This window comes from Dinoponera quadriceps, unplaced genomic scaffold, assembly GCF_001313825.1.
Source record: "Dinoponera quadriceps isolate SergipeBrazil2010 unplaced genomic scaffold, ASM131382v1 scaffold2088, whole genome shotgun sequence".
Taxonomy (NCBI): Eukaryota; Metazoa; Arthropoda; class Insecta; order Hymenoptera; family Formicidae; genus Dinoponera; species Dinoponera quadriceps.
The window spans coordinates 1,401,963-1,418,769 of NW_014556152.1; the positions used below are offsets into that span (position 1 = coordinate 1,401,963).

At 43.8% G+C, this 16,807-nt stretch overlaps 1 protein-coding gene and 1 long non-coding RNA gene across 2 annotated transcripts in view; one reads left to right on the forward strand and one right to left on the reverse strand.

Moving 5' to 3' along the window:
- Positions 1-7,295, reverse strand: part of LOC106747004 (kinesin-like protein KIF3A) — a 30,448-nt gene extending 23,153 nt beyond the window's left edge. Inside the window, exons 1-2 of the mRNA XM_014624231.1 lie at positions 6,136-7,295; positions 1,409-1,590 (exon numbers count right to left, since the gene is read on the reverse strand). Coding sequence (XP_014479717.1) covers positions 1,409-1,590; positions 6,136-6,196 — 243 coding nt within the window. The 5' untranslated portion in view covers positions 6,197-7,295. The remainder of the gene's footprint in view (positions 1-1,408; positions 1,591-6,135) is intronic.
- LOC106747008 overlaps positions 1,513-16,807 on the forward strand; it is an 18,444-nt gene continuing 3,149 nt past the window's right edge. The window contains exon 1 of the long non-coding RNA XR_001374631.1: positions 1,513-1,624. This is a non-coding gene — a long non-coding RNA (uncharacterized LOC106747008). The remainder of the gene's footprint in view (positions 1,625-16,807) is intronic.

Below are 16,807 nucleotides of genomic sequence, written 5' to 3' on the forward strand. Positions count from 1 at the left end.
AGGAAATGTTGAAAAAATACGTTCAAGGTGCATCAAAGGCTGTGTATAACATCAACACAGGTGACGAATCATGGATCTATGCATATGAGCCCGAAACAAAACAACAATCGACTGTATGGGTCTTCCCAGACGAGTCAAATCCAACAAAAGTTTGCGGAAGCACATCGAAACAAATGGTTGCTTGTTTCTTCGGTCACATGGCGACAGTGGCGTTAGAGCACCGTAGGACAGTCAATTCTGAATAGTACACGACCATTTGTTTGCTAGAGGAGAAATTCGAGAAAAGCAGAAGAAGAGACGAATCATTCTTCATCATGACAATGCGAGCTCTCACACATCGGGTCAAACAAAGGAATTTTTGACCGGCCAAAACATCGAATTGATGGGTCATCCGCCGTACAGCCCTGATTTGGCACCCAATGACTTTTTGTTGTTCCCACACATCAAAAATAAATTACGTGGTCGACGATTTTCGATACCCGAAGAAGCGGTTGATGCATTCAAAACGCATGTTTTGCAGTTACCTCAATCGGAGTGGAAAAAGTGTTTCGATAATTGGTTCAAACGTATGCAAAAGTGTATTTATCATCATGGAGAATATTTTGAAAAACAATAAAACCAATTTCGATCATAAATATTAGTTTTTTCATTATTAGGCCAGAAATATAAATAGCAACTCTCGTATTTCTTCCACCCAAATAAAAATTTGCTAAGGAATATTGGAATAATTATTGACTTGAATCTTTTTTTCTATGCAGTCTTTAATATATCATAATGGTTTTTCAGTAAACTTTTATTTTTCGTTCAGAAAAGATATTAAAAATTAAAAATAGCATGCCAATCTCTCAAGGAACACGTATAAAAAGTGTCAACTTTAGCTGCAAATATCTTAGCTCTCGAATGACAAATCCCTTTCTAATTGCACGATAATATTTCAATGTATAGTGTAATGCAAGTTTCATCTTATCCAACTTATTTCACCTTACAACCTCCTTAACCTCCTCGTGGCATCGATAAATCTCGCGTAGAAACACGGTGCTGCTTCGCAATTCTGTGTCACCACGTGCAATCGTAATTCCACGCTTTTTACCAACATTTCGCGCCATTAAAAGCGCTGCATCCCGATCGAAAAATTATGCGCGCTACAAAGTTCAAGTTTCAAGACGGACGACCGAGAGATCTAGATAAGGCTCGTTCTTTACGCGCTCACACACACACACACACACAAGTCAATATAAAAGGCGTCGATTAAAGCATGCACGCGAGAAAAGAGCGTGGGGCATCGTGGCCTATTTCTGCCGACCGTGTAATTCGGCGTGAGAGAACGACGGCGCGGAACACGCGTCGTTATCAGGAATTTATTATTCGGCTTGGCCGAGCGGGGAAGCCGCCGGCTGATGAGTTGTACCTGTGCTTTCTGTGCGACGGCGAGAGCGAATTCTTCGTCAGGTGCGGGATCATCGGGTGTCATGTTGGCGCCCCCCGCCGCAGCACCGTACCCAACGGTACTGCTAAGGGGCCTGACCGGACCCCCCGTTGAAGACGGCCAATTACCAACAGGATTCCCGCCTCCGATGGATTCGCGCTTTCCTGAGGAAAAGAAGATACGTGCAAAGTTAGAGACGTGTGTATACAATCTATCGCATAGTAGATTTAAACGGGCGTGCGTGCACCGACGCAAACATGAAACCGGGGGTTAACCTTGGTAATAATACATTAGGCCTACACGGGAGAGACCTGCACGGAGAAAAAAAAGAAACCACCAGTTTCCGTTGCATATTCGTTACGACAGCAAAAGTATATTATCATTTTTTTCGTGATGTAAGATGTTACTTCAAAATCGTGGGTGTTACTCTCGAGTTAAACGCGTTTGACGTTGAGTGCGCGGAGGAAATGCGGCGCCTAAGCTCCAATAAGATGTTCAATTCTCTGCTAACGACTGGCAATTACGCAAAGGACACTTCTTAATTGAAGAAAGCATCTTACGAGCATAATGCGGCGGTGTGCATTTAACGGTAAATTCGGTTTAAAGGTAGCTTATCATTGGTGAGAGTAACTTTGCGAGACAAGCGTGAAATTGTATGCAAACATTTTTCTTTACTCAAACTACCACGAACTTTTGTCTTGAATATCGCGTTAAATATAACTTGGACAATTGCGCATATTGTATAGCGTATTGTATATCGTATAGAAAGAACGTGGAATGTTACGTGATTTCCACATAGAGCGGCTACCAAGCCGATCGTGCAAAATGCAAACGTTTCCAAATAAATGTTCCCCGAGATAGATCTGCCCTCACATGTTAGACGACGCATCGCATTTTTCATATGAACTCACGATTATCTTGAAATCACGTTTATTTATTTCCCAATCTTCATACTGCAAACGATTTCAAAAACCATTTCAAACTTTTCTCTATCGCTGTATAGTAAACAATTTTATATTAAAAACGGTCCATTGAGATTTTGTGTTATTTTAACATGGGGAATGTATGTTAAAAGTACACAAATATAATGTTAAATTAACGCATTCACCTTGTCATGTTGAATATATTAATTTAACATTATATTTGTATACTTTTTTTTTTTATTAACACATTTCTCATGTCAAAGTAACACAAAATTTCACGAAATTTTAACGAAAAATTTTTTATTATACGCGATAAGAACTTGTTTGCGAGGAAGGGCATTTGCGAGAGAATTATACTTTAATCACATTCGTTCATACTTTCTTCTTCTGTTAATTATCGCAGCGACGCATTTCACGAAGTGTCTGAAAGATATCTGCCGATGGTTCGTTTGATTTCATACGATTCTCACACCATAGTGCTATGTGCTCTCTATATAGTTCAGCGCAACTTTCTGGATCGCAATGCGTATCAATCAGCGCAGCGGGTAAAGCGAGGATGCGAGGATAAGTGTCACGAGTTCAAGAGTTATTGCAGCGGGGGAAATATACGGGTGGTGCATTCACGCGGCGTACTCCGCGGAAATTCTCCGGCCGTTAAGTCTTATTCAATGGCCGTTTCTTCTCGTTCCCTTTGAATCGTATTGACTCGTTCCGTACTCCATCCGTACAAGTATACCTCGGAGAAACAGTAGGCACAGAAAGGATGAAAAGAGATTGAAAGGAAAAGAAAGAATTAGAGAGAGAAGAGAGAAATGAAGAAAATGATGATCCGTTTCGCTCGGCTATTGTTTCGGCGGAATCTTATCATTTCCGCGATCCTGCGGGAGCCTGCTTCTGCGCCTCGCAAAGCGCCTCGAAGCGGCGATTTTTCAAGTTTAAGTTAAAGTCCACCGGCGAAGTATCTCGGCGTTCTATCTTTTCGTGTAGCTATTAACATACAGCTATAATATCCGGTGACTAATTCAATGGCGATTCAGGCACGAGGATACGGACGACGATAATTCAGGGATGCGGCCTTGACATTACGGCGCGTGTGCAGGGTGAAATTAACGTTGCAACCTTTCGCGACGTAGCGGCTGAGAGAGTGATTACTTCCGCGAATTGGATTCGGCGAGTCACGCTCCGAGCTTCTTCCGGATGGCACATACGTACAGCATTCGTCGCGGCGAAAAGCGACCGTGACTCGAGCTCGGAGCGAGTACTTCGGCGAAGATCCACGTTCTTCATCAAAGGCAGACGTGCCCTGGACGTGTTTCTCCCTGACGCGTCCGACTTGACGTCTTCGCCCATCACCGGCGGGCGGACTTAAAATCGCGAAATCAGATGTTTGTTAGCAACGCGCGGTCTCTAAGGGTGCCGCACGAAAAGCAATTTCGATGCTCTCGATGATCGCCATACAGTACGAAACTGGTCACGGAGCATCCTACATCGCGTGATCCGCGCTGGAGCAAGCGAGGGGATATCGATCAAATAAGTTACTAGATCATGCGCCTGCTCCGCGTGCCATACAGTGTGGAAACACGACGATTCTCAATCAACGCGATATTGATATTCGGGTTTAATAATAAACAATATTTGCGCGTTATCTAATGTGCGAGGACGTAAGAGGATCGGTATGAAAAAAGGAGCGATGTTAAATCGTGAAAAGTCCTTTTTATGTCGATTAAAGATGTCGCACAGTGTAAGGGAAAGGAGAGCCAGATGACGAAGCGGGTAAAATGATTTGCTAATTTTTCCAAGCTGATTAACAAATAACGAGTCTAACTTATTAGAGGCTTTTAATAATAATAAAAATAATCGGTTGTAGTTTAATTTCAATTTGCCAATGACAGTAGATAATATAATAAGAAATACATCTGGAATACACTCATGTGCAATTTTGTGGTATTTCTTCATAAAGAATTATACAGATTTATAGTAAGCGTTTTCATTACAAAACTACCGTACAGTATCTAAAAACGCATACGATATAAAAGTATTATTATTTTTCATTTCTCAAATTGCAATTTTTTTTTTAATTAGATAAATAAATATAGTGATATTGTAGTGATAGCATATATGAAGTAAGATAATATATCATGCGCGAATATCAGGCAGGACACATTTTAAATTATACAATTGTAAATAATTGTTTTTGTCTAGATTCTACTTACTTTAAGTCACACTGTCCCAAATCATATTTTTTGTTCACAAATAATCTTTTTACTTATATTTACCGTGTTGTACAGACATTATAATAACGAAATAATAAATAAATTTGCATAAATTACTTTTTTATATGTATGCAAAAATTTATATTTCATCTTCGTCAATCTTATGGGGGCGAGATCACGAAAAATTGACGCAAAAAATTTAAATTAAATAAAATTATAATTTATTTATAAATTTTTCAGTTCATGCAGACGACAGTCATAAACTACTCAGGAAAAAAATGATCATTATTTTTACGTTATTATACAAAAATGAGAAAAAATCTCAAGGTCGTCATCTTATCGCCTTTTCCCCTACGTATATCCCCGTATGACATGACATGACGCGAATAGTCGTGCTACGCAGTGTCTGGTAAAAACAATCAAAGGGTTTGTCGTTGAAAGGTAACGTGATGGAGGAGTTTGACATCCTGTATATGTTAAACTTGACCTCTTCCTCTTTCTCCTGTTTATCAAGAGCGGATAGTTAACGAGGCGTGATTGTGTGAACCCATGCATGGATCTGCCGATCTCTATACTAAACAGCAAGACTCTTAGACGGCACATTCATCCGTCGTCGGGATGAAATTGAGAATCGATCTTTTTTCCTCGCGCATCTTCTCAGGAAGAAGGAAAAAATTTCCGCTCGCGCTCGACTTTCGCACTCTCGATCGTCGCAACAATTAAAAGCCAAGCCAAAGCAATATTCGCCCGCGCCGCATGTTCAGTATTGACTTACCGTTTCGAAAATCTTAAAAAAAGAGATCGCATTGAATCTATTTTAATGGGAGACCAAATTAGCAAAGCGCATGTTCAGTATTGACTTACCGTTTCGAAAATCTCAAAAAAAAGCGATCGCATTGAATCTATTTTAATGGGAGGCCAAATTAGTAAAGCGTCAATTTTCTGCTTAACTTTGCATAACTCGAAATGTGTATAGAGAAGTAGAATATTAAATAACGAATAAAGCACTCAAGTGTACATATATTCGTGTGATAATACGCCCAAGAATTAAGAAGAATAAAGAAATGTGTAATTAAATACTAAAATATAAAAGAGATATCAGGAAGCCATTATACGTACAAAGGCTATGATATACCATCTTCTTCTCTAACATTGTTAATATTAATATATCTGTGGAAAGATGTAACACTTGAATGAATAACAACATACGTTCAAATTATTATCCTGCTCGCGTACGCGGAGAAATTTGACACGTCAAGCGTATCCTTTATACCCATTAATTTCTCTTATTAACCCAATCCAGAATGTTAATTTTTAATTTATCCCTGAGGCTGAGGCAGTTTTTCCGCAACACTTTCGCAACAAATTCGAAATTAAAAATTCTGCGAGTCGGATTAATAAAAGGAATTATATCAACAAAACGGTACACTTTCATCAAAACATCCGCTCTTCTCTTGGCTCCGTAATATTCTGTCCTTACCATTTTTCAGATCAGTCATACTTAATTTCGAATCGGTTAAATGTTAAAACCGTCACGTGGCGAGCCGGCGCGCGCTCAAATGGCGCGGCGTACCTTTTTTCAAGGAAGCTCCTCGCTTCGTGTGGCGGCCCATGAAGCTGGAAAGTAGCTGCATACTTTTTTTCCCCCACGTGCTAACACTTCCCACCTCAGACCGGTCGCGCACGATCCCGATAAAACTATCGATCGTTCGGGCCCCCCCGGACTTTTTCACCTTTGGCGCAGCGATTCGGAACAGTCGCCCGCTGTATCACCGTGACCGAGACATCGTGAACTCCCGCGAATATTTACATTACCCGATCAGTTTCGCGTCGCATGCCAGCGAACATCTCATTTCCTGCACGGTTCACACGCGAAAGAGAGGGGGGGGGAGGGGCGATTAATCGCCAGCGCAAACGGCCGCTCGAGAGATCCGCACACAACCGTTTTACACCCCGAAAAGCGCGAGCACATATCGCTCGGACTTGTAAATTACGAGTGTCCACGGGTGAAGGAGGGAGCAACGACTCGAAAGCGTCTTCTCCTCGATTTTTTTTTCACCGACCTGGCTAAGACAACCAAGCGCACTTCGCCGAAAGTATTTTCTCCGACGACGGTTTACACGAGCGCTCGGAATTTGGAGTGTGTATCGATTAAATGAATCCTTCTTCGAACATATTCGCGATGCGAAGGTAGCGCGTTGGAGTCTCGCCCGTTTGGAAAACAAGCGAAATTTCCAGCAGACAGCTCTCTCTCTCTCTCTCTCTCGTGGCAGATAAATTTACGACGTCGAGTTGCGCACAAGAATCATAGGATTCGTGGTCGCTCGCGAAGTCTGGAAGCACTTAACGCGATATACCGTCGAGGGGGGAGAACGAAAGAATTCGTCCGCTGTTTACATCATGCGCGGCACTCGTAATTCTCGGTTTCCACTCAAGGCGAACGGAAATATCGCTCGAGCCGCGAAGCCGTCTCCATAATTCACCGTTGATTTGTTAACGTCCGACTAATAGTCCGCCGGCGGCAATCACGAGTAAATTGCATTTCGGCCAGATGCAGATTATTATTACGAGCGAATTTTCTCGCGACCAGAATCTCACTAAATCGATCGAGCGGTAACCGGTGTATCCGGCCGGGAATCGACGACTGATTCTCGAACCGGCTTGTGGAAGTGACTCGTCCGTCGCGAGGAAGGTGAAGCGCATCCTGCGAGAGGTACGCGCGGCGATCGCGAGTGCCCGGCGCGCGCGGAAGCACTGAGGAAACTTCGGTCCTTCCTCCCGCAAATTGTTCGAACCGCGTCGGTTTTCCCTCTCGAAGGGATTACGAAAGTATCGCGCCTGCGCCACCCTCCTGATCGCCGCCGTTAGAAAGCATCCTGAAATCCCGCCCCCCGTAATGTGTAATTAACCTGGAGAACGCTCTGCGAAACAACGTGCAAGACGTGCTTGCCTTGCCCCCCTCCCCTCCACTTTTCATACTAGAATGATCGTTTCGTCGCTGTCACATTTCTTTTATCGCGCCGGTCGAAGTATCTCGAGTAAGTATCGTCGCATTCACTTATCGTCACAATTCCGCATGTGGATGTGCCGTTTTCGAATGAAAACAAGCTGTAATTCTTAAGGGGAGGCCGTATTTAAAAACTTTACCGACAAAATGCCGACCTCTTTCTGCAAAGTTCACGTCGCTTAATTTTGCAGAATATTATAAATATCTTTACTCAGTGAAATTACGCGCGCAAAAAATTGAGCATTGCTCGATATGTGACGAAGGCGATGAAAAATTTCCATGTTAACATCTCTAGCTGTCAGTTAACGTGAATGTTTACTTTACTACACTACAGTCCTGCATCGAATGTGTCAATGCTTCAATCAGGAAAATCCCCTTCAAAAAACAACATTTTGATAGCTTTTTAATTAAATTTAGAAGCCTAAGAAAGTTCGAAAAGTTTGTAGAAAAATTGCTGTACATCTTAATAACTTTTATCGCATTCACATTTATATCTCATTCACACAAAATTTATATGTACAATCAATCACGGAGAAGTAACAATAATGTTTTTTTTTATAAATTTCGAAATTCATACCAAGCGTCCAATAAAGGAGAATTTTTTTTTTTAGTCATTCTCAAGAGATAAATTTTCCTATCGAGATGCGTTGCGAAATTTGCCGAAAAAGAAAAGTGATGCAACCATTTTTTTGTGACCGATCATATAAGAAATATGAAAAAAATAGCGTGATCGTGTCAATGTTTATGTAACATAACAATATCTTGAAGATCGCCTCTACGTTATCAACGCTAGTTAAATTCATCATCGAATTCGGCATCCTGTTGATATAAGAACGCGAAGTTAAGATTCACATATCGTAAGGTAAGGTAGTGTCGCGCGTAGTCTTTCGTGTTTCACGGGATGTGACAACCATGACGAGAACAATGAAAAACGATGAACAATACGGCCGAGGTGTACAACAGAAAGGCGCCGCGGTGTCTTCCATGCAATGATGAAAAATTAAGAGAGCAATCGCACGCTCGATCGATCTGACGGTCGAGAAGCGCGCTCCTCGATTAATCAGGGAAGGATATACGCGCGCGCGCACGCGACGCGCCAGTCGCGTATCGCATCTGAATGTAACAGCAGCAGCAACGGTGGTGCATCTCTCTCATACGGTTAATAGCAACGGCGAGTAATTTGAGTAATGGGCCGGCGATTACGGCCGGCATTAAAGATCGCGCAGTTAACATCCGCGTACCGACCGTTACCGTACCGTTAATCCAACATATAAAATCACGTTTGTGATTTGCGAGCGAGAAAGAGAGAGAGAGAGAGAGCGAATGTGCATTATGCATTAGAGTCCCTCAAGTAAGAGTCTGGCCATCTCCGGCTTCTTGGCCCGCTTCCTTATTTCAGCAAAAATAGCGGGATTGAGGATTGTCAAACAAACGGACTCTGTGACTGAATGTTATTCTAAAGATGGAAGATAAAATAATAATAAAATATAATACGAAAAATTAATCTTTTTTTAAGAACCAGTGAGAACAATGAATAAGATGAGCAAAACAAGAGCTAGACGTTAGGCACGAAATTCCTTAGCAGGAGGATAAAATTGTCCGACAGTTAATACGAGTATCAGTATCGCGGATTAAGAAGGTCGGTTTGACGTGGAAAGTGCGTTACTAAATAGCCACTCGTGCATTGTAAGCTTGGAAGAGAGTCTGGCGCGTGCGTTACAACGTCGGAATCAATTTCATTCTCCCGGTAAAATTAAAAATTTCGCGCCTAACATCTAGCGACAAGTCTTAATTAGCCATTTGACCACTTCTGGCAAAGAGAGCGTTTATTTTCAATAAGTATATAAATTTGTGACAAACTTGACTGCATTTTTGTATGTCAAAAAGTCGGAGATGGCCGGACTCTTACTCAAGAGACTGTTACACGCTACTCGATTTAGCGAATCGTCGATAAATTATCCCGCCGACGACGGGAGAAACGATCGCTTATTTTTTTACGAGTGCGGTATTACTTTCAACAACAGCCAGGCGAGCGGATTCTCTCTCGACTCAGCGGTCGGTGATATATTTTTTTCCCCCCTCCTCGACGAGACACAAATGACTGATCGATTTACTCTTACGACTGTCGGATTATTTATCCTTTAATAACGCCCGAGTAAATCGACTCAGCCGCGATTAGCGCGCTCCCGTAAGCTCGATCGAACGAATGCACGGGCGATAGAAAGTGCGACAGCTCGCGGAATGCAGCCGGTGGTGATCGGACATTCGCGTGCACCGCGCAAAATCACGTGCGTGGAAACGCGCGGCGATCTCGCGGGGACATGGGAACGGTCGCGGGGGAATTATCCGTTCTGTTAAATCGATACGCGACTCGCTCAATGATCATTTGCTGCGCGCGCCTTTCCTGCGGACGATAATCCGCACTGTGCTATGCGGCGCGATGCGGTGGATACGGAGAGATGCACCGTTGCTTAACGGCACCGCCGGGTGCATCGAAATTTTCAGCACCGAGCAGTATATGCATATGCACGCTCTCTCTCTCTCTCTCTCTCTCTATAACCTCGCGGCTTGCGATTGTTATTACTCGCGATCGTGTTCCGCACGCTCAACGTTGCGCGAATCTCTCGCCAACGGTAAAAGCGCAAATTGCAGGCGCGAGGCGAATTGAAATCGACCGTAGGCAGAACGTAGCCGTCTGTGAAAATTCCGACCTCTCTTCATCCTCGCCCGTCATTCAATCTGCGCTTGTTCGCGGTTATGACAGGTGAAAAACGCGCGGATGTGTCTTCGTTCTTCATGATTAGATTCCCAAGAGTCGTAAACCGTTCAACAAAGTTCGACGGGTCGGCGACCACCGTCGCGGATTGGCTCGTTTGGACGAGTCTCTCACTTTTATTCGAGCGAAGTAATGGGGCAAGAGGTAAAGGAACGGTAGCATCGCTTACCGGTCTCGTCGTCATCCTCTCGCTTCCTTTTCCCTCAGCTTTATTTGCTCCCCGGGACAACATCTGTCTTACGCGCTGCGCTTCAGCGTGCGCCGCCACGTTACATTGCCACAAGCCGTACATGACGCCGTTCAACGACGCCGACGAGTCGGACTTTATGATGCAAGGTGCACAGAGAGAAAGAGAGGGANAAGAAAAACGAACCAAACGTGCTCGTCGGAGGCGACCGGGAAATACCGGGTGTCGCAGGACACTGCCTGTTACCCAGCAATGTAAAGCGGTGTTTACAATGGATGCAGTGAGCTTTAAAGCGTAAAAAATTGACCGCCAGTCGAATGAGAGAAGAATAATGGATTGTGTTTGGTCAATTTCTTAAGGCTTACTATATCTTATTGCAGACGCCGCTTAATACTAGTAAACCGCGGCTGGGTCATTTTTGACCCACTTGTAAATTGTTTTTCCCAATTTCTTTGAATTTTCAAAAATATCCACGACAAAAAAAAAGGTAGGTCAAAAGTAGCCCATCTGTGGTTCTGGGAAGAAAACAATTTGCGCCGTTTTAATGTTAAAAACTCCATCTCGCGCGAGAGAAACGCGCACTAAAGTCGATAATCATAGTCAGATCTTATATTTAATATCACTTTAAGTTCATCTTCAGATGTTCTTTAGCCAATGAAATAAGTCGTACAGCACCTGAAGATGAACTTAAGTGTTAAAGTTAAAGTTACGTACGCGAGATACAAACGAAAAATTCCTCTTGATAAGAGATCCAACGTATTCCTTAGAGAAAGAGAATTTGAATCTCTAACAATTTGCATAATCCTGTAGAGGAGAAACTTAGGGAGTCAAGAATTAGAGAAAGGGAAGAGACTCGTGAAGTATTGACTCGTGAAGTCTGCATATTGAGAAGAACTCGGAGAGATAAAGTAACGCACACGTGTCTAACGGTATCGACAAGGAGGAGAAAAATGCATTCGAGAACTCTGTCCGGTGCCGCGTCTCGTGATCAATTCACGATTCATCATTAATGGTTTCCCCGGTAATTGCCGTGTATACGCGAACGTCAACTACTGCGCGCAGACAAGATCTCGTCGAGAGCGGTACATTCCGGAGGCTTAGAAAAGCTTGGGGGAACCTGTTTCCATTTTGCCGAAAGAAAGCCGAGGGGGGCTCCAACGGAGTTTCCCGCCTTTAGCTATTTACATAGACGTGTTGTACGTCTGGTCGAAGCAGCGGTATTCCCGCACGGAGCAGAATATTGTCCAGCTCTAAAAATATACCCGCACGACATAAATATTTTGCCGCTTTTGTAATTACTAATACTTTTCGGAGAGAATATTTGTTCGCGCGCGTTGCAAGTTTGCTGCAAGACGGAAAACTTCAACGGAAGCACGAGGCGGTTCTAATTAACCGCGTGGAACAGTGCACGCACGGTAATTGAACATGAACTTGACGTGGAACAGTCCGAGACGTTCAAAGTGTAACGCCGCGCGTAATCTCGATGATTGTGCCCGATCCGTCTAGCCGATATTTCCGGCTGCGGCGGCGCGAAGAAGTTATCATCGTTAGTGTCCCTCAAGTTAGAACACCTCTCACTTGCTTCCGATTGACCTAATTTCTTAGTGTGGTCGAAAATGGCGGAATTGAGGATTATCAATCAAAGGGTTCTATTTAAAACAAATCTTTGTTCGAAAAAGAAATTGCGCGTAACATTAATTGCACACAACAATACTTTTTGAATAGAATTAATATGTTCGGGAAATAACATTGCAATGGAGGTTTTTCGTTCAGGTTATCTGGAGATATTGAATAGATATCATTCATATGTAAAACACTTCCAAACAGAAAAAAAAATAGTTTCAAGTCAATGATAGATATTTTCATGCAAGCAAGAATATTGTAATATTCTTAGGAAACTTTTAATCTTGAATTGAGCGCGAGTAATATTTGCATCGATATAAATTCAATTAAATCAAGCCTGCAAATCTTCTAAGAAGATTATAATATTCTTACTTACATATAAGAATATCTATTCTTGATTTAGGATTAATTTTTTTTTCTTCGAGCGAACTGATTCGCGCATACAAGGAATCGCGATTAACGCGATCCAGGATATCCGGTGCGTTTGACGGCATCGTTCGGAGATCATCAGCTCGTCGAGGAGGGTCAACGCACCCCGTATTTTCTCAAGTTACTTTGGAAAAAATCTCCGCGAGGAAATTCAAGATCAACATTAAACAGAGGCGATTTATCAGAGCGAGAAGCGAAGCGCGGCGTGAGGCAGCAACTGTGACCTATTACAAAAAGAAAAAAATACAAAAGAAAAAGGAGGAACCTCGCGAGAAAGATGAGATTTCCCGATCTTTTCCACTTTATTATCAGGGAAAGGAGCGGCTAGTAGTAGTCGCGATTAATTCATTCGCGTGCGGAGGAAGAGAGAGAAATCCCTTTTATCTTTTTTCCCACAAACTTGAATCCCTGCCTCATGACAATAATAACAATAATATAATGATAATATTTTCTTCATTAGACGCTAATGATTATATACAGAAGTATACTAAAAAGGCTTGATGCTGTGCTGAGATCAATAGAAGACGCAGTATCAGTTGTACAACTGGTTTTACTATTGCCTAAATGTATGAATAATCAATAAGTGACGACACAACGCGTGAGCAAAAATTTGTGAAATACTTGACATTTGGAAAAGTCACGTGATGAATTATCGATGACGCAGAGAACGATACGGCAAAATCGCGTTCTGTTGGCATCTTCTTCTTTAATTTCGTCGGGCATAATTGACCACATTGGCCAACGTTCTCTCTCCCTCAAGGCAGAGATACCGTTTTAACTTTTAGAGAGACGTACACGTGCGGTTCTCCGCGACTCTTCGTTTTCTCTTGGATTTCCGGCTGCGCGACGGTACTTCACCGCGATCGTATCCCGACGTGAACGGAAGCGGCCGGAGGAGACCGACCCTCCGACAGAGCACCGGGTATATAACGCATACCTGGTCGCAGTGGCGTCGCTTCGCGGCGGCGGTGTTACTCCTGGGGTCACGTCACGCATCGTCCGGGTCGCCTGCCGCCGCCGCGCGGTGCGCGCCGGCGAGCGCGCTCTTCTCGCACGGGGGGACTCGTGGAGGGCACGCGACGTATGTACGCTGCACCCGCGAGAGATGACAGAAAGAGCAACTCCACGAAGGTAGTGGTGGCCGTCCACGGCCGCGAGCGCGGCAACACTGACCTGCCACCACCGCGAGAGAGAGGAGAGAGGACCGGATAACAGAACCTCTCTCCGGGTTCCTCCGGCTGCGTTGCTCCCTACTCTTCTCGTGCTTCTCTTCCTCTTCGCTGTTTTCGCCTCTCTTTCTCCCTCGCGTTCTTCTTCCTCCTGTCCCTCCCGCCCTTTTCCTCTGTCCGCTTGCTCTTACCTTTCTCGAGAGGTAAGAGCGACGAGGGGCGACCTCACGTGTGTCCCAGATGGGACAGAAGTCAACGAAGAGACGAGTGGGGACAAGCCTCGATTATCTTTAGAATGGCATAGGCGGGCGGAAATAATTGCGAGTTATTTTCAGTCTTCGATAGAAAGCGCGATCAAGTGGAATTCCTCGACGAGTATCCCTTTTTTCGCCGTTATGCCCGCGAAGAAGAACGTGAGGACTTCGATTTGCGTGAGGCATCGTCGGGTCATAAAGATATTTTATTCACGAGAGGAGGAGAGGGACGCATAAAATTCTCGGAAGAGAGAAGACCAGGAGTCCCTTCGAGAAATTTCATTTGCGATAGCTCTTGTTGTGAGAGGTTGAAAATTACGGATCTTTTTGCCCGCGCGTCGCGGCAGGACCGGAAATCCGTAGAAAGGGGATTAGGAGAGAAAGAGAGTGTCTCGTCGCGATTTCGCCGAGACAAACACCGACGGAAGGAGGACGTTTCTCTCCTTTACTTTTTAATCGAACTCTTCAAATTTCCTTTTTTCCTGTGCACATCGGCGAAGAGAGGCAGACCTCTTCGATCGCTTGCGGCGGGGGAATTCGAGTAGCTGCGACAGAAGGAGGGCACACCACGGTTCTTTTTACTTTTAATTGTACCGTTTAAGTTTCTTCCTCGCCGCGAGTCCATAAAGAGAAGCAGCAGAGAACTTCTCCCTCTGGCCAGCCGGTCACGGGAAGACGGGTCATCGACAGAAAGAGGGCAGGCTTTTTAATTGTTACCCTTGAAGTTCCGTCTTCATTTTGATTCCATAAACAGAAGTCGACCAGACGGAGAGAGAAGTTCTTCTCTCTTCCACCAAGATCGCCAATAGGGGAAAGGGGGAATGACAAAAAGTGTTCCCTCCGGACTTCTCGATATTCTTCCTCGCTTCAAGTCCGCAGGAAGACTCGAGGGAAGAAGAGATCTCACCGCCGGAAAGATGGGAAAAAATTGGCGTGCTTCTCTCTCATAAGTTCCTCTGCGTCCTCTCTAACTTTCTTCATTATTTTGAGCGAAGAAATCCCCGCGTATCGTCGTAACGCGTAAATCTGCTTTCAAGCGGTTTCCAGCGCGCCAGTTACGATGATAAAAAGAAGAAAAAGTACTCTCGGTATATAACGGGGGGAACGCGACCGACGGGACAACAGATGACCGACGACGAGGAAGTATCTGACGAGGAACACCGCTCGCGTCGTCGGTGAAGCCTGAGAAGAGTGGAATGCCTGCGTGCGGATCATTGACTCTCGCCCTAATCCTCTTTTCCTCCTTTTCCGCAACGACGTGCTACGATACAGGGACGGACTCATATAGGAATATATTGGATCGATGCGAAAGTTTGTCCCGTTTTTTCTTTTTTAATCAGCACTTCGTTCCCGGAAATCCCAGAATTCCCACGAGCACGAAATCGTACAGTTATCGAAGAGATGATGGATTCTCGGACAAAACGGCATATATTTACAATAGATCGATTGTACTTTATATTTTAAAATAAATGAATGTTACATACACGTTTTGACGAAAACAAAAAGACATTGTCAAAAACAGAATTTTCGCATCGACCTAATAAATGAAACTTAACCTCGGCTTCAAGCAAACGGGACTCGACTTCAACTGCGGATTCGTGATAATTAAAACGCCCCAAGATACGCGCAAATTATTCGCGACTATAATTGCACTCGGTGTATTTATAATCATAATGCACGTATGTGCAATGTACATACATATATTTAATATATACCTTACACTATGTAATATTACTTTGTGTATTCGGGATATTATCATTCTCCTTCGATATATTTTTCAATCTTCTAAAGTGAAACAAAACCGCCCAACCGGGACACGCAAAGAACTCGTTTCAATAACGCCACGGATTTTTAATATTAACAACAACGTGAAACGTTTTCTTGAGTTTTTCACCGAGCAATTTTCGTAATTACTGGCCGAATTGGTAACTCGTTAAAGTCAAAAATGATAACACACCGCCAGCTTCACGTGTGCCGCGTCGCTGGCGCTGTAGTTATCGTATAAATCTGCGGCCTGTATTCAGAACAAAGTACGTACAACAATGTTAGCGCGCTAATAAGTCAACTCAGTAGTAGAATACTGAATAGAAATTTTGCTATAAACATGATGATTATCGATTTTTCCTGACAGAGTCCTGTTATCATCGCGTTTATAACACAAGCGATACTGCGGGAGAATATACACATATCTCTTGATTTATTAGCCCACTAACATCATCGTACGTACGTCCTAAATATTGGCCTAAATATATACCGTAATATCTAACAATACTCGTGTTTTATCGTGTGCGCTGCGAGTGTGTCGCACATCGCAAGATTTGACCAAGAGTTTTCGCGCGATCAGCACACGCGTTGGTGTCCATATAACGGACGGACGGACGATCGATCAATAATGCCGCGAGTTCTAAGTTCTGAGGATAGAGCGAGCACTATGACGCGAACTCTTCGTGGGGGTCGCTCGGGGATATTTTCGTACCCGCTGCACACTCGCCGTGTGAAATAATAACTGACACATGCAGCAATTCGCATATGGAAAACTGCTCGCGTGGTCACAGAAAATGTTATTCCACTTCCGGATGCATTTTCATCAGGCGGACGCATTAAACGTGAGCGGACCGCGTGTGTTTCCCTCTCGGCGCGCCGAGAGAGCCGGTGAATTTTGCATTAACCGACGCACAGCCAGGCAAACATACTTCCGTCGCAATTTTAAGTTACACACACAGAATTTACATATTGCTTCGGCTACATAGCAATCACGCCATGAAGAATCTTAAATTATTGCAACTTCCCCCCCCCCCCC